Genomic DNA, 19163 nt, shown 5'->3' on the forward strand with positions numbered 1-19163 from the left:
CTTGTCAGAAAGGTATTTTAATCTACATATAGACTGGGGGAGGAAACAGATGGAGAGAAGTAGCCTAGAGATAGTTTATTTGAAGAACACACTGTAGACCCAACTAGAGAGAAGACCTGGTGTTGTGACATTAATGACCACTCAAGTGGTGCGTCAAGGCAGTTCAGTTTGAAGGAGAGAATGAGTCCAGCAATAGTATTTTAAATTTAAATATGGGCAACCATCAGGGCATGAAAGCAGAGTGAGCTTAACTGAACTGGTTAATTGGATTAAAGGGTCAGTCAATGAAGAAGGTAGAAGGGCGGGTGTTTAATGGGAAGGGGATGCAAGCAAGGTAGTGGGCACATGTAAAGAGGGAAGGATAAACCAGATGTTGTCATACTATGCCCATTCTTCAGGATAACGCTGTCAATGCACCCCTTACAAGAAAACCCTACTAGTTATAAAATCGGCGTACAGATATACTGAACGTTTACACAAACAAATGAGTGAAAAGCTGTAAAGACATAAGCTACTTACAACAATATTTTCGGGATATACGTTGTCACTGTAGGATCCATCTTCAAAGTTGATTTCGTAGAAGGTCTGTGCTGCAGTTCCAATCACTCTGCACTTGCAGTAACGGCCACGGCTATTTTTTGCAATGACCGTCTGACCTAACGACACCGATGTAACTTCCCGGTTCTGCTACAGTTTATGAGTGTGGGAAAAATAAAAGGGAAGAAAAGGAAGGCAACTGAATTAAATTAAACCTACATATTAGAATTTTCTCACTTTCACCTGATAATTCAATGATTTTAAAGAATGTATGTGGATAAATGTGAGGTTATCCATTTTGGTGACAAAAACAGGAAAGCAGACTATTATCTAAATGGTGGCCGACTAGGAAAGGGGGAGATGCAGCGAGACCTGGGTGTCATGGTACACCAGTCATTGAAAGTGGGCATGCAGGTGCAGCAGGCAGTGAAGAAAGCGAATGGTATGTTAGCTTTCATAGCAAAAGGATTTGAGTATAGGAGCAGGGAGGTTCTACTGCAGTTGTACAGGGTCTTGGTGAGACCACACCTGGAGTATTGCGTACAGTTTTGGTCTCCAAATCTGAGGAAGGACATTATTGCCATAGAGGGAGTGCAGAGAAGGTTCACCAGACTGATTCCTGGGATGTCAGGACTGTCTTATGAAGAAAGACTGGATAGACTTGGTTTATACTCTCTAGAATTTAGGAGATTGAGAGGGGATCTTATAGAAACTTACAAAATTCTTAAGGGGTTGGACAGGCTAGATGCAGGAAGATTGCTCCCGATGTTGGGGAAGTCCAGGACAAGGGGTCACAGCTTAAGGATAAGGGGGAAATCCTTTAAAACCGAGATGAGAAGAACTTTTTTCACACAGAGAGTGGTGAATCTCTGGAACTCCCTGCCACAGAGGGTAGTCGAGGCCAGTTCATTGGCTATATTTAAGAGGGAGTTAGATGTGGCCCTTGTGGCTAAGGGAATCAGAGGGTATGGAGAGAAGGCAGGTACGGGATACTGAGTTGGATGATCAGCCATGATTATATTGAATGGCGGTGCAGGCTCGAAGGGCCGAATGGCCTACTCCTGCACCTAATTTCTATGTTTCTATGTATTTCTAATAAAAGCATTTCAAAACTCTAGTAGGAATTGATTTCTTCCCATGATACTCTCCTTCCAAAGCCCATTTTCTATCTCTCCCTTCTAAGGTCACTTTGTACACATGCATCCAAAGTATCTAATCCCACGATCTAATAGTTATTTCATGGATATCCACACTTTCCCGACGGGCCACACGGCCAGAACGCTTCCCAACGGGCCACGGCTGTGGACTGGGAACACGGCCGGAGCCGTGGTCTTGATGCCTCCCGGATCGCCGCTTGGGTCGGGGCCCGGCCGGGGCCTCGCGGCTCAGACGAAGGAGTTGGCCTCGCGGGTCAGAGTCTGGGTCGGCGGAGCAGCCGAAGGAACCTGTGGCAGGGGCCAACGGCTGGGGCATGGATTGACAACACAGAGGCATGAAGTGGGCCGTTGACAGCGGTGAGACTTCGGCAGCAGTGAAGCCTCATGACAATGGGGCCTCGGCGGTGGTGAAGCCTCGCGGGTCGATCCATGGTCGATGAGAGTGTGGTTTGGGGGGTGGGGGGGGCGCAGTGAAGTGGAAGGGGAAGAACAATGGAGGGCCCAGCATGGGGCGGAACCGCCATGAGGGGGGGAGCGGGGAAGGGGAAGAACAATGGCCAATAGGGGAGGTGGGGAGAACAAAGGACAATGGGGACCCAGCCTGGGGGGAACCGCTGTAGGGGTGGGAAGAACAAAAGGAGCCGGCGTGCTTTGTAACTTTGTCAGCACTGTAGGTGGCCGCTATTTGTATACATTGGGTATGCAAACAAAGAATTTCACTGTGCCTAGTCACATGTGACAATAAAGTATTCCATTCCATTCTTGTCTCCATGTGGTTCAAAGGTATAAGGCACAGTGCCTCAGCTGTCACCTAGATTTAAGTTTAGATTCACAAGGGTATGCAAGCATTCTGATTTATAACCCAGTGCAACAATAAACCTTTATAAAACTACAAACCTACAACATTCAAATAGAACAAACCACCAGATGAGGACTATGCCAATAGTATCGATGGCCTGTGCCTTGGGAACAACAGTGACCACTACGAACACTTTGATGATCCCAGCTGCTTTCCTCGGCAACTGCAATGGTTTATTTACAAGCATACAAATTAGATAAGCTATGGTTTATACAAATGGTAAATAATTTTTTGGTCACAAAAATGAACCAGTTCAAGTTGCTTGAACAGTCATTCATACAGTGCCCTCCATAATGTTTGGGACAAAGACCCATCATTTATTTATTTGCCTCTGTACTCCACAATTTGAGATTTGTAAGAGAAACAAAATAAATCACATGTAGTTAAAATGCACATTGTCAGATTTTAATAAAGGCAATTTTTATACAGTTGGTTTCACCATGTAGAAATTACAGCAGTGTTTATACATAGTCCACACATTTCAGGGCACCATGGTCGGGCGCGATTACTTGCGTACGCACAGCTGTATGGAGCACGTGACATCATTTGAAGATGGACACAAAGCTGGAGTAACTCAGCGGGCCCGGCAGCATCTCTGGAGAGAAGGAATTGGTGACGTTTCATGTCGAGACTCTTCTTCAGCCTGAAAAGAAGGGTCTTGACCCAAAACGTCACCCATTGCTTCTCTCCAGAGATGCTGCCGGTCCCGCTGAGTTACTCCTGCATTTTGTGTCTATCTTCCATTTTCTTGGCCCGGCTCTGGGATTAGAAGTGGGGGCGGATCCGGACCGCAACAGCCGTGAGTCCCAGGCCGAGTTCAGCGATCGTTTGCCTGCTTCTGCTGCTGTTGAAGGTGAGACGTTGCGTCGCTCCAGGGTCTTGGGCCTGCCCCACTTTGGTCGTCAGTTCCGCGACAGGCCGTTGGTGCGCGAAGATTTCGTTCACTGCAAGAATTTCGGAGCCCCGCGCGATGTCGGGACCGGCCCCGCACAACTCCTAACCCCTCCGCTCTTCTAAGTGGGACCGGCCCCGCGCGGCCATACGGTGCCCATACGCCTCAAGCGACCACGAAGGTCACGTAATTTGCGAGCCAAGGACGCATAAGTGGGACAGGCCCTTAAAGCTCTGCCACGCCTCTATTGCTGCCATCTTTAGCTTATGCTTGTATTGGGGGCTAGTCCCCTTCAGGTTTCTCTTCAGCATATAAAAGGCATGTTCAAATGGGTTCAGATCAGGTGACTGACTTGGCCACTCAATAAATGACTATTTGTTAGCTTTGAGAAACTCCTTTGTTGCTTTAGCAGTATGTTTGGGATCATTGTCTTGCTGTAGAATGAACCGCCGGCCAATGAGTTTTAAGGCATTTGTTTGAACTTGAGCAGATAGGATGTGTCTATACACTTCAGAATTAATTTTGCTACTTCCATCAGCAGTTGTATCATCAATGACGATAAGTGAGCCAGTACCTTCAGCAGCCATCCGTGCCCAGGCCATAACACCCCCACCACCGTGTTTCACAGATGAGGTGGTATGCTTTGGATCTTGGGCAGTTCCTTCTCTCCTCCATACTTTGTTCTTGCCATCACTCTGATATGTTAATCTTCATCTCATCTGTCCACAAGACCTTTTTCCAGAACTGTGGTTGCTCTTTTAAGTACATCTTGGCAAACTGTAACCTGGCCATCCTATTTTTGCGGCTAACCAGTGCAAACCAGTGGTTTGCATCTTGCAGTGTAGCCTCTGTATTTCTGTTCATGAAATCTTCTGCGGACAGCAGTCATTGACAAATCCACACCTGACTCCCGAAGAGTGTTTCTGATCTGTTGGACAGGTGTTTGGGGATTTTTCTTTATTATAGAGTGAATTCTTCTGTCATCAGCTTTTTGGGCCTGCCAGTCTCTTTGTGATTAGTAAACTCACCAGTGCTCTGTTTATTCTTAATGATGTTCCGAACAGTTGATTTTGGTAAGCTTTAGGCTGACGTCTCTAACAGTTGTATTCTTGTTTCTCAGTCTCATAATGGCTTCTTAGACTTTCATTGGCACATCTTTGGTCCTCATGTTGATAAACAGCAATAAAAGTTTCCAAAGGTGATGGAGACTAGGTGCTCTCTTATGCCTGCATTAAGGAGGCAATTAAACACACCTGAGCAATTACAAACACGTGTGAAGGTAGTTGAGGCCAGTTCATTGGCTATATTTAAGAGGGAGTTAGATGTGGCCCTTGTGGCTAAAGGGATCAGGGGGTAGGGAGAGAAGGCAGGTACAGGATACTGAGTTGGATGATCAGCCATGATCATATTGAATGGCGGTGCAGGCTCGAAGGGCCGAATGGCCTACTCCTGCACCTAATTTCTATGTTTCTATGTGCCCCAAACATTATAGTGCCCTGAAATGGGGGGGACTAAATATAAACACAGCTGGAATTTCTACATGGTGCAACCAAAATATATAAAAATACCCTTTAATAAAATCTGACAATGTGCACTTTAACCACGTGATTTTTTTCTATTACAAATCTCAAATTGTGGAGAACAGAGGCAAATAAATAAATGATGGGTCTTTGTCCCAAACATTAAGGAGGGCACTGTATGTTTGTGAAGGAAGATGTGTGTGAAAACACCAGTGTACTGCCATTAACAGTACAGACTGGTGTTTGTACTTGAATTTTCACAAAATATGCCAATCATAAATATGTATCTTAAACTACTGGAACACACCCTGAAAATGTATACCATCCTTCCCTATAATATGCTCTTTCCTTCGAGCTGATCACCATTGTTCATTCTTTACAACAACAAAATTGCCTCATCTTCCAGCCAATAAAATCCACTTACTTTGTAATGTTTCCTGTACTTAAATTTATTTTATGTTGTAACCATCATTGTTTATAATTTCCCTTCAAATTAATCACGATTTCTGAACGTTGCACTTCCAGATATCAATATTTAAGTGTACTGCCTGCATCTCCTCCCAAAACAAATGGTGAATGGAAGTGCTATAAATCAATATGGAATATCAATTTAAAAAATGGGATTTTGTGGCTATAACCTACTTAGCTCATTAAAAGTCTATGTAGATTATACATAGATTATAATGGTCAGGTACAAACAACAATCAATAGCCTAAAACAATCAGTAGTTGCAACTGGAACACAAGCTTACATCTGGAACATGCTTATAGCTATACAAAGCTCTGGTTCGACCACACAATGATATCCATGTAGTTTTTGAGACTACACCTTACAAAGTATGTATGGGGAAGGTGCAGCAAAGATTTATCAGAACAATATGTGCATTTCAGGAGTAAAATGATGAAGTAAAATTAGACAAATTATATATTCCCTGAAAATTTGAAGATTAAGGGATTATTTGATCATCTTTTAAAATATTCGAAGGGAAACTGGCTGGATAGTTTCAAATGAACTACTTTCAAATATTAGGATATCCTGGGGATCAAGAGAGTTTAAACATTTGTAACAGGCTTTCAAGTTTTCAAAGATTTTTATACTGAAACGGTAATATAATTTTGGAACATCATAAAGAGCAACGATGCCAGGTCAGTTGCGCATTTTGGAGTTTTATTTACTGAAAGACAACAGGAGTTTAGACATAGATTAGCCATTCCCTCATTGAATAGCAGAACAAACTAAAGGGGCTAAATGGTCTTGTGCTTCTTAGCTTCGAACCATCACATTAACTCAAAAACTCAAGAAATCTTACACAAAAAGAGGTTATAGGTCAAAAAAAAAAAATGTTTTCAAATTGATGAACAGAATGTACATCATGCTGAACATTTCTGCACTTCTTGAAAGAGATAAGAAAACTAGCAACTTTCATGTACTGATTTCATAATATGGGTTGGAATAAACCTATAATTTTCATCCTGTGATATCACTTATCCCTCATTTTAAATTCACAAACCTTTCATTCTGTCAGTTCACTTGCATAGCTGAATGATATGATAATCTATGCATTCGTATTTCACTAAAATCCACTGCTTTTTTTCAAAACAACCGTCTTAATCACGAGTGACTAAAATTAACGTGCTCCCTACATTTATGATGGACTTAAAAGTACGTTAAGCTAAAGTGCTACAAATCATCTCCTACAGAGTTAAATTATTTAGTTCATCTTAGTCTACTTCATGGTTTCCGAATTCAGAATCACAAGGTGCTTTTTTTTTTAAACAAATTAAATAATGATCTAGTGAGAGGACTGGACCTGATTAGGCTGATTACGACAGGTGTGATCAGTCGATTAAATACCCCACCAGACTAATTAAAGGAAAAACAAATTACAATACTCTACTCGTACACCTTCAACACAAGATTATAAATATAGAAAATGCTGAAAATACTCAGCAAGTTAGGACCAAGTTAGGAGCAAGTCTGGAAAGGGAAACAAAATTAATATCTTACTGTCAGAAATGGGAAAGAGAATATAAGTTGGTTTTCAGCAGAAGAGAAAGTAAAGGAAGGAAAGGTAGAACAAAGGGACTATCTCCGATACGTTGAAACCAGATGAGTCAATGTAGTAGTTAGCGACCACACTGATTCATTAGGCCACACTTTATCACATTCATTCTCCCCATCACAATCTTCACTACAATTAAAAACTTAACTTGTTTTCTTTCTTTCCCACTCCTGACGAAGTCTCAAGGATCGGAAAAAGTAATTATATTGTTCTTTCCACCCATGCTGCCTCACCCGCTGTGTGTTTCCAGAAAGATCTGTTTTATTTCGGATTTCCAGTATTTGCAGTTATGTCTCGATTTTCAATTATATCTATTAATTGTTCAATTTTAAGCAAATTTGGCATGAACACCAGTAATCAATGGGTTAATACAGATGTAATCAGTTATCATCAATTACCAGCCTAACTTACACGTGCACTTACATTCTGACTGGTCACTTTGTGCTTATAGCAGATGATGGATACAACATAGGGCCAGTCATCTGGTTCCATTACAACCCCTGCAGCATGTGCACACGTCACATGAAATGATGTGGAACAATGCTCGTACGAACACTGGATACAGGTTCCCGTGCAGCTGTTCACTTTTTTTCTGCAGTACACACATTTCTGAAGAAACAAAAAAGTGGAAGATATGAAAAAAAAAATTCTGACATTATTGTAACCAGTTTGTATGCACTTGGATATTTTATACATGAGATGAAGCAGAATGTGACGATGGGATAACTATAAACCTGAAGTGAATTTAAACAGAGAAAGTTCAGAGTCAGGCTCTTAAAAGAACTTAATAATCTCGGTTATCCTCTCAAAGCTTTTGCAGTAAATTCAAATGATACTTATTCAAACAACCATCTGCCAATGGCCATGAATGTACATCAATCTCAAAATCAGTACTCGGAATGAAGAAATGCCATCATTATTTTGGTTCTTAAATGACTGCTTTTGAAATCTGACTTTAATTACAATCAATAAACCCATTCTAACAGCAGCTCTTCACATACATTTCCAAGTCAAGCTGCCATCACCATCTTCCTCTTCAATCAACAATGGTCATGCTCAACCGATGAATATCTCAGGCTTTCCAACTAAGAAATCATTTTCAAAGGAGGCTTTAACTAAACAGATAAAACACTAATTGGTTCTTAAAATTAGTTTTTCTCGTGAAACTTGTACAGATGGAAGACAGAGCGTTGTGGCGGATGGACAATATTCAGGCTGGACGTCTGTGACTTGTGGAGTTCTGCAGGGATCTGGAATGCTGGAGGTTGCGGGGAGACCTGATAGAATTACATATAATTCCAAGAGGCATAGATAGGGTAAACAGTCAGGACCTTTTCTGCAGGATGGAAAAAATTAAATACTAGTGCGAGTGCCTGGAATACGCTGCTGAGGGTGATGGTTGAGGCAGATACCTGTGGCATTTACAACATTTTTGGATAGGCTTATGGATGTGCAGGGAAAGGAGAGATATGGATTAAGTACAGTGTAGATAAGAGTTTGTCTTGGCATCATGTTCAGCACAAACATTGTTGGCCGAAGGGCACATTCTCCTGCTTTACTGTGCTATGTTTTATGAAACAGGTTCCTGAATGCAAGGGAATGCCAACTGTTTGAAACTTATTTCTGAAAACTCTGGCACTGGTTCTCCAATCTAGACTGGCATTTCTGTGCATGATAGTGTTTGTGGCACCATCAAAGCTATACGTTAAACTGTGAATTTATCTGCTTTCTCTGATTGACCAGAAAGGTTTTGATGACACCAATGTAAAGAACAGCAAGGGGTGTTTATCCTGATCTCTGGACTATTTAATTTTTTCAACTAACATCACACAAACAGGTTATTCCGACATTATCACAGAGCTATAGGTGAACCTTCGGTGTACAAATTAACTGCTGTATTTCTTACTTTACACTAGTGCCTACAACTAATAGCGATTCTTTGTCTCTAAAGTGCATTGGAATGAGATGGAACTGTAAACATGAACCATATAAAGATGAGTGTAGAAGAAAAATTTAAAATCTCCAGATCCTTAATTATGGTGGGAATTAAATAAGGTAACGAAAGAGTGTGCAGATGTGACAATTGGCATCTCTTGGTGACCAGCTGCACAGAAGATCATGAGAATCTTGCAAAACAAGTTACAGACACGTTATCTCCTAGAATCGGCCTCACACCTATGTTTATTGTCTGGGAGCTTAGACTTTCTCAGGACATTCTATGGTAATCGGTAACGTTGGTGAACAAAACACAACAGCAATAGTTGGGTAGACCACCCGCGCAGTAGCGCAGAAACGTTGCAGACAAGGGGGGGGGCTTATGATTGGCTCCGGGATGGGGCGGTGCTCTGATAAGGGGTGCCTTTGTATTATGTTTGACCTGTTTTAACCATCTGTTGAATAAGATTAACATAAACAAAATGTATATTATGACTAATGGAATAATTAATAACTATGTAGTAGATAGTAATTGCAGGAAAACATATAGCCAAGGACAAAGTATATTTTCGTATAATTGCATCTAACTGGAAAAAAAGTTGTTTACTGCACTGTATAACTATCAGCTAATTCTGCTGCAAAGACAGAGAACTGGTTAGCAGTTAACTGTCGCCATCTCTTCATGATATCATACAAGAAAGCCTCTTGAAGCAAAACTCGGTCTCCATTTTTCCTTTGTCAATTTCCTCGGCAATGAGTTTACTTCTCATGTTTCCACTTAATTTATCTGCAGAATATTATGGTTTTGCAGCATTTGCTCACTCTCATTCATGCGTCAGGACTAATGAAGCATTCAAAGCAAGTTCAGAATTCAAAGCTATGGCCATCCTGAAGGAGCAAACACCTTCTTCACACTTTGGGATAATTGCACACTGACCCATCTCTGGAATAATTTTATTTGCAGATTATATTGGGGTAAATGCAGTCCAAGAGCAGGTTGCGTTGCTATTAACAAAAGAGCCTTTTACAAATTCAAACTTCCTGGAATAGAATGAGAATGTCAGATGGTTGCATTGCAACATAACGTGTTTTGGAATTGCAAAGCAAGTTCATCGACATCAGAAAGGATTTCAAAGCATTGTTACTCAAATCTCAGTGATTTTATATCTGTCCCTACAAAGATTTACGGGATTACAATTAGTAAAATAAGTGCAAGTTTCACAAGAGGAACATATTAAGAATTGGTATTAGTCTCACTTTCATCTTATTCAATACAATGGTGTGAATAGTTTTTACTAAAGCTTGTGTGGATGCGATCACTTCAACATTGTGAAATTGTGAAAATAGAAAAATGAAAAGAAAAAACACGATTTTGCTTTCTATCCAGTTTCAATAGACATTGTCTGACATTTCTGCCAGCGTGGAAGCATCCCCACTTGCAACAGATCTCTTGTAATTCTCGTGTTAAAAAGGAGAATAACCCAAACTCTCCAGTCTATCCACATAATTCAAGTTCCACATCTCTGGAATCATTTTAATAAACTGTTGCTGAATCTCAGGGTCCCATATATGCTTTTCAAATTATTTTTAAACTTGTTCTTCAATGAACTTTGCACACATTCTCTGCAAAGAATGTAGAGAATTCTTTCAAGAACATGTGTTCTACATCCATTTGAGATCTGTTCCCTCTAATTAATATTGAATATATTTTGTTTCTTCTCGCATTACCTGTACTTTATACTTTGCAATATCTTACTGTGCCACATTCCACTTTATAACAAGCTTGGTGCTATTATCCTCTCCTCTCCCATCTTTTTTGTTTACCCACAATTTCCAAATCTAATAGGAAGTCACCCAACGGAAATATTACCAAATAAACCGCTGCTCTCTCCACATATGTACTTTTCCCATTTTCTGTTGTTATTTCAGATTATTTAATATCTAATATTTAATATCTCATTCACTGAGTAGCTAATCCAGCAGTGCATTTTTTTCAGTATTACATTAAAGAGCCAACCTTCACTAAATCCTGAAAGTATTGAAAATACTCAGCAGGTCAGATCATGAAGAGAGAGGCAGTGTTAACGTTTCAGTTCAATTAACCTTCAGCAGGTATATAGAAGGGTCAGTGATCTGAAATATTAATTTACCTTAGAGATACAGCGCAGAAACAGTCTCTTCAGTCCACCAAGTCCGCACCGACCACCAATCGCCTCGTACACTAACACTATCCTACACACTAGGGACAATTTACAATTTTACCAACACCTATTAACCTACAAACCTGCACGACTTTGGAGTGTGGGAGGAAACCGGAGCACCCAGGGGAAAACCAATGCGGTCACAGGGAGAACATACAAACTCAGTGCAGACAGCACTCGTAGACTGGATCAAACCCGGGCCTCTGGCACTGTAGCTCTACCACTACACCACTATGCCGCCCATTAAAGGGAGCCCTAGTAATTTATTTATAGCTATTTAATTTTGCTTCAGATTTGCTTCCAACATTTGCAGTCTTTTCCTTTAATCCCCAAGACCTTTAAAACAGAATAGGAATGACATTTCACATGAACCCTAAACCGTCCAGTCCAAGCATGAGGGACGAGAAGGGTTTAATTATTAAAAGTAATGAGGGTAAAAAACTGCAGCTTTGTTTCACGGAGACAGAGCAATTAAGAGTTTGGATGAGTCAACTCCCAGGTGACCTCAATGAGATACAGACTAGATAGATCCAGAAATCAATATCAAAATAAGCTATGATGTTTGGAAGAAGCTCACAGTTAAAAACAAAACAAGTTTAGATTATCATAAGGAATTTTGTTGCCACAAGAATAATAAGCATATTAATAAATTTGAGAAAGTAGCAATTATAAAAGGCTATTTAAAATGTAGTTATATATTGTGGGGAACAAAACTAACTACTGCCTTTTTAAATTAATATGAGAAATTACAATCTTCCTCAATTAACACCATTGATATTTACTTTGATACTAAGGATCCCAGATCCAGCTTTGGGGAGAAGAAAGAAATTCTGAAGAAGTGCTTTTCTTTCATCTGAGTTTGCAGGAACATTTAAAGATCATTCACACCGAGTACAATCAATCTGATACCAACGCTACCGATGAATGGTCTCGGGTTTCAACATTTCTAAAGAACAAGTACAATCAGAATCAGTAAAGCAGAAATTTCCCATTAAACTCTCTTTATTTACAGCTATCATCTTGTGCTGAGAATATGAGAACCCATTCTCCTGCCTCCACGGCACTGCTATCACAGATTTTAAAGGCTGTGATTGCAGATAAACTCAACCTAATACAAGTCTCTGGCACCAAAACCATCATAATTTGGCCCTAACTTCAGCGCTGCTAATATTAATTGTTTACAGGGATCAGAAAAGAGATGGATTGCAAACTATATAAATAAGACATGGTATTTTCTTTCACAGAGCGTAAGGGGCACCTTGAAACAAAATTGTGATTGCATCTCTCGTACATAATAATGGCTGGATGCTCTTGTACAATTTCATTTCAGAGAGTGTGCTAACATTGCTTACTTCAGAAAAGGAAGTGTCACAATAATGTAGTTAGGTGTATACTCATGAAACTGTAAGTGAGGAACAGGTAACTGGGAAAGTACTCAAGGCAAGTTCTCAAAAATAATTTATATAGAACACTTCCTTAGCTTTAGAAGATAGCACTGTTGGGTCTTGAAGAATCATTATTCAACAAGATACGATACGATGGCAATTTATTGTCAGACCGAGTCTGAATTTGTTTTTGCATACAGCCATACAGTAAAATAAAGAACACAACACACAATATAGTCCAACATAAAACATTCCCACAGAGCTGAATCGAAAAGTTTCCCACTGTGTGGAAAGGCACCAAAGTCAGTCATCTTCCTCTCATGTTCCTGATGTTCACCCGTGGTCGGGACCTCCGGAGCCCTCCATAGTCGCCGCTACGGGTGGCCCGCCGCTCAGGCCCACTCGCCGGGATGTTGGAACTCCAACGTCAGGACTGGAGGACATCCCCAGTGGCTTGGACCGCCGAATTAGCTGCTTCCCACCGGAGTCCGCGGCTCCCGACGTCTCCAGGCCGCGCAGAGATTCACGCTGCCGGCCCTCGGCCAAGGGCCCCAGGCACTCCGCGATGTTGAGGTCAGCTCCGCCCGCGTTGGGAGCTCCGCGAAACACAGCTCCGTGAAGTTGGAGCAGCGGACCCAACGCTCCGGACCTCCAAATGGCGATCCAGGTAGGTATCGCCCGCTCCGCGGTGAATCCAGTGCCACGCCGCTGCTGCTGAAGCTCTGGTCCGGTCCCCGGTCTTTGGTAGGAAGGGCTGCTCCGATCCAGTTGGTAGGCCGCGAGGAGGGGGAGGGGGGGGAGGAGGGGGCGAGGACAGCGACTCGGGGAAATAGTCGCATCCTGGCCAGGAAGGGACTGGGAAACAGTTCCCCCCTTACCCTACCTCCCTCCCCCACATAGAAAAACTAAAGAATCCCCAAAACAAACTGTTTAAACAAACTAAAATAAAAAAAAGATAGGGAAAAACGGGCAGGCTGCAGTGCCCCCTTCTGCTATTGTTGAATGCTCTTGTAATCAAAACACATTCTTCTGCCAACACAAACAGGAACCTTTGGATTTTCAACAACATTTTGATAAATTCCATCTCTCCTGAATTTGAATTATGACTGTACATGGTGTATCAGCTTCGAACAACGTGTTCTCTCAGGCTTTTCACAGTTCTCAGCATATTAAAACTTCCCTGCTGAATCCATTTTAAATTACAGGTTTAATCAAAAGATAAACAAGACCAACAAGCACAGGATGAATTTATAGAAGTACCTGACAACTCAAGATCCCAAGGTACTGTCGTAAAAGGCAGAAATGGTGCAGCAGAGGGAATCTGAGGACACTTTTGAAAATGGTGAAGAAGGTAGAAGGCTAGTGGTGTTTGCAAATTTAATTCTAATGGATTTCTAAGAGACTGGTAGGGAAAATTCTAATGATGATTCTTGTCAGATATAATTGGAAGAGTTAGAATGCAACAAGACAGGGGTCAGCTCCGAAGCCCATCAGCTAACCCCAGCCATAACCAAGTTTGAAAATAAAACTGACCTTTGAATGAGATACAACACCTACCAAAGTCAAAAATATAAACTATGATTTCTCAGTTGAAATAGCTTGAATTTTTTTCAGAATGGATGCCAAATAGTAAAACTACATCATTAGTTATTAAACCACCCAGAGGAATTGCCTACAACGTAAGTGAAACTTCTATATCTCCCCAGATATCAGATTTCCTTGCGAAAAAATAAGCTGATCAGAACAAATATTACTTAAGCATCCACAAACATCATAACTTTAAAGTTGGGCAATAAAAATGTCAGCTAATATTTTACTTGAATGGAACATTTCAAAGTTTTTGGTTAATTTATCTCTACATCTAATCTGAAGTGAAATAATCACAATTCTATTAACACAAACTAACTGTTTTCAAACTTTTCTTACCCTTTTTAGAATCCAGTTCTTATCACAGCTTCTATTTAATGTGCAACAGAATCCTCTAGACTGTGACGTGCTGTATGAGCTTGACTTAGTTAAATGAGATAGAGTTAAGTAAAATAGCAATAACATTGTGTGGTATTTCACCCACCGGCTCAAAAAATCTTAAAATTCCTACCAACCAAGTGGGTTAAGGATCATTTGATAAGTACATAGACAGCTTTTTATTTATTTGCCATCAATTTACCTTTATCTAGTGTTAACTGGAATGATCAGTTTTGCAGCAGTAGACAAAAGGCTTCAGCAAATATTGCTGAGCCAGCCCAGAACCATTTGCTGAGTGAGAAGTTTTTAAGAAGGAACTGCAGATGCTGGAAAAAATCGAAGGTCAATAAAAATGCTGGAGAAACTCCCGCTGCGTTTCTCCAGCATTTTTATCTACCTGCTGAGTGAGAAGTCTTCTTTGTATGAACTTATTCTGTATTATGTTTTCAAATCTTAAGTTGGCTGCCATATTAAAAATTGATAACTAGACACTAGCTTCCTCTATAAATACAATAGATAATAGACAATAGGTGCAGGAGTAGGCCATTCGGCCCTTTGAGCCAGCACCGCATTAAATATATATATTCACATTTAAAACAAAATTGCTTATGGACATTTGTCATCCTATTAAAATAGACACAAAATGCTGGAGTAACTCAGTGGGACAGGCAGCATCTATGGAGAGAATGAATGGGTGATGTTTTGGGTTGAGACCCCTATTATATCTCCCTATTACAGTGCTGCAGCACCTCAGTTTGTGCTGCCTATCTCTTTTTAGATAGTGTAGAGAAACATCTGCTCCAAATTTCTTAGGTTTTGCCAACTAAAAGAAAGAAACTGAGTTTGTAAATATATAAATGCATGTATGTACACAAATATATTCCTACAAGTAGCAGTAATGAACGACCAGTTAGTCTGTTCTTTGGAATACTTATTATGAGACATTGTCTTGGATAAAGAATTTAAAAAAAAATTCTACTTGGAAAAAGAAGACATGGGAAATTTCAAACGTGTAACACTCCCAAATATACACCTCTCCCGTTGCAGAGTAATGAAATTCGCATTGGGATCACATGTTCAAATTACAGAGGTAGTTTATGAATCATCGACATTCCTAGCACACAATTCCCGTAAGGCTCAGGTCATTCTTACTACGCATTATAAAATTAGGGATAATGTAATAAAGATTAGGGTTGCACTATCATCTCGGCACATTGATTCAATTCATGCCACTATTTCACATACAGAGTTGCATTTGTTCTCAAATCCCCATTTTCAATGCAGCGACAAACTGATCAAAAGTATCATAAAATCACATTCAGTGATTTTGCAGTCACATTATTTTTTGAGGTATATGGAATATATCAGCTTTATAATCTATGAAGTGTGACAGCTGTGAAGGACATATAATGAAACTGCCTATCCAATATTGTCTCACTATTATGTTTCACTATAGCAGTAGAGTATAGAAGAAATAAGATGAGATTGAAAGTATACAGCATTTGGTTAGGCCAGAATAATCTATGATGTGACTGATTTTAAATTAGTGCATAATAATAAGAAATTCCTTTACAGGGACAGTTTGAGGAGTTAAAGTGGGTGAAGTGTTTTATCATGGCTGCAATATAATTAGATAGATAAATAGGTAACTATTTTGAGAAAACTCTGCATAGCTTTGGGGAGAAAGCAGAGCTGAGAATTAAATTGGTTTACCAAGGCCATTCTATATATGGAACCAGAAAGTATGGGTGATGTCCAAAATGAATATTTGTAAAATCGGTATTCAGAAAGGAAAACTGATTTGTAGGAGAGATACAAGGAACTGCTGTGCTGATTTACAATAAAAGACATTAGGTGCTGGAGTAACTCAGTGGGTCAGGCAGCATCTCTGGAGAACATGGATAGGTGACGTTTAGGGTCAGAATCCTTCTTCAGACTGTGAGAAGGGTACCGACCCAATCATCACTTACCCAAGTTCTCCATAGATGCTGCCTGACCCACTGAGTTATTCCAGCACTTTGTAGTAGGAACATTCAGTGAAGGGGTAGGTGATGGTCTAGTGCAGGTCTCCATGAATAAAAAGGTTTATGGCAGGCTTAAAAGTGTATTTTTAAAATCTTCGCTGAACACAAGTGAAGAACCTGATGACTGGAGAAGAGCAAATGTGGTTCCCCTTTTCAGGAAAGGCAGCAGGGAACAGCTTGTCAACTGGCAAGAAAAAACACTGTGAACTGAAGATACTGGAAACAATTCTGAGGGAGAGGATGAATGATCATTTGGAAAGGCAGGGGCTAATCAGAGACATTCAACATGGCTCTATGAAAGGCAGATCCTGTCAGATCAATTTGATTGAACTCTGAAAAGGTAACAACTTGTATTGATGAGAGAGGAGTAGTAGATGTAAAACCTTTGATAAGGTCCCACATGGAAGCTGATTCAAAAGGCCCATAGAACCCTGGACAAGTTGGCAAACTGGATCCAAAACTGTCTTGACAATAGGAGATAGAAGGTGATGGTAAAGGGTTGTTTTGGGAATTGGATACCTGTGCTACTAGTGACCCACAAGGATCTGTGCTGGGATCTTTCTTGTTGGTATTATATGTAAATATTTAGATGTGGAAGGCAAGATCAGTAAGTTCATAGAAGACAGAAGATGGGCAGAGTTATTGGCAGTGCAGACTTAAGCTGTAGAAATAGGTATGTTGGTGAAATGGTCTGAAAATGGCAGAGGGAATGAAATTCAGATAAACATGAGTTGATGTCTCTCGGGAGCACTGATGAGGCTATGCCATACACCATGAATGGCAGGTCTTAGGGACTATGGAAGAACAGGAAGACCTTGGAGTCCAAGGCCATAGATACTTGAAAGAGACAACACATGTAGATAATGTGTTAAATCATATGGAATAACAGCTTTCATTAGTTGGAGCATCACAGCCAGAAATAGAGGGGTGATGCTTCAAATGTATGAAATCTTGGTCAGACCTCAGCTAGGGTATGGTGTGCAGTTCCACCAACTGAGGTATAGGAAGGTGGCGGTAACGTTGAAGAGAGTGCAGAGGAGCTTCAACAGGATGTTGCCAGGGATGGAACAATTCAATTAGGAGGAGAGATTGGGGACGCCAGGGCTGTTCTCCCCAACACGGGAAGATGAAGGGACCATATTTGATGTTTATAACATTATGAGGGTTATAGATATAGGGTAAAGTTTCCTACAGTTTATCAGAGATAGCTAAAATAGAGAACATAGGTTAAGGGAAAGGGGGAAGAGATTTAAAAGTGATATTAGGAGGGACCTTCTTCACCCGGAGTGGTGGGTACCTGGAAGGCACTGCCTCAGTCAGTGGTTGAAGCTGGGACACTGATCACATTTAAGAAATGTTTGGAGGAGCACGTGAATCGTTTAGGCAGAGAAAGTTGTGGACAAAGTACTAGGTGATTGTTTACTATGCAAAGGTGCCCACTGGTCAGTTTGGACAAGTTGTGCCAATAACGGTGTTTTCCCCTGCTGAATGATGCTATGATTCTCACAGGCAGCACCAGCATGATGGCCCAAATTCCATCACTTTGGTACAGTAATTAAAATTACCTCCACTGGCACTGCACCTCGGATTAAAACAACTCTAGCCTTTCCTTTCCACAAATAATTAAAATTTTTCATTATACAATGAATAGACAAATGTCTGCAGATTTACAAAAAAATTATACAGGCCAGTAATATAGAAAATATCCCACTCTAGATTGAAAATGGTAAATACCCTGTCAATGTTAACATGTAACCGACTTGATATTTAATGAAAGGGACTTCAAAGGCAGTAGCAATAAGTCTAAATGGCTTGAATTAACATTCTGCCGTGAAAGATGTTAAATACCTAAGAAAAGCTCTATCCAATCAAAACTGCTGATGCAATCAGCTCTGCAGTGCCACAATGAAGCAATTTAACTCCAACTGTGGAAGCCATTCAAATTCTCTTCAAAATCGGTTAGGATTCGTGCTAGCTATTTTTAAATATATATACTTATTCATGCATTGTGTGCAAGGCTGGCAAGGACTGATTTTATTTTCTGCACGTAACAATCTTTGACAATGTGGTGATGAGCCAACTTCTCGATGACTCCAGATAAGGTGGTGAAAATGTTGTTCCAGAATGTTTCAGGAAATAGACGCACCTGTGAAGATGGAATGCAATACATTTCCAAGTCGGAATATGAGTGCAATTGATGGGAACTTTGAGGTAGTGCTGTTTACACGGATCTGCAACTCTATTTTCTATTTGAGGTGGAGATTATGGGTAGTTGTTGAAGTAACTTCTGCAAGCTACAGCTGTGCTTCTTTCAGTGAGCAGACAATGAAACCACAGGATGCAAGCAACTGAGGATATGAATGCTTAAATGTAGCAGATTGTTTGCCTGACAGTGGTGCTCACTTCTTTTGAATGTGCTTCGAGATTTATTTGCCCAGGTAAGCAAAGAGTATCTTATCATAGAACATTGAGCAGTACAGCACATGAATGGCCCCTTCGATCCACAATGTTTGTGCCGAACATGATGCCAAATTAAGCTGATCTCATGTGCCTGTGGATGATCCATATTCCTCTATTCCCTGCACTTCCATGTGCCTATCTAAAAGCCTCTGAAACATCACTATCA

The 19163-nt window shown here is 40.6% G+C and overlaps 1 protein-coding gene across 3 annotated transcripts in view; it reads right to left on the minus strand.

Annotated features, from left to right (window-relative positions):
• kdm4b (lysine demethylase 4B) overlaps window positions 1-19163 on the minus strand; it is a 292435-nt gene that overhangs the window by 13745 nt on the left and 259527 nt on the right. For all 3 annotated transcript variants that reach the window (XM_033046656.1, XM_033046657.1, XM_033046658.1), the window contains 2 exons: window positions 7451-7636; window positions 520-687 (listed from right to left, as the gene is read on the minus strand). In XM_033046656.1, the coding sequence (XP_032902547.1) occupies window positions 520-687; window positions 7451-7636 (354 nt within the window). The remainder of the gene's footprint in view (window positions 1-519; window positions 688-7450; window positions 7637-19163) is intronic.

Source organism: Amblyraja radiata, chromosome 29 (genome assembly GCF_010909765.2).
Source record: "Amblyraja radiata isolate CabotCenter1 chromosome 29, sAmbRad1.1.pri, whole genome shotgun sequence".
NCBI lineage: Eukaryota > Metazoa > Chordata > Chondrichthyes > Rajiformes > Rajidae > Amblyraja > Amblyraja radiata.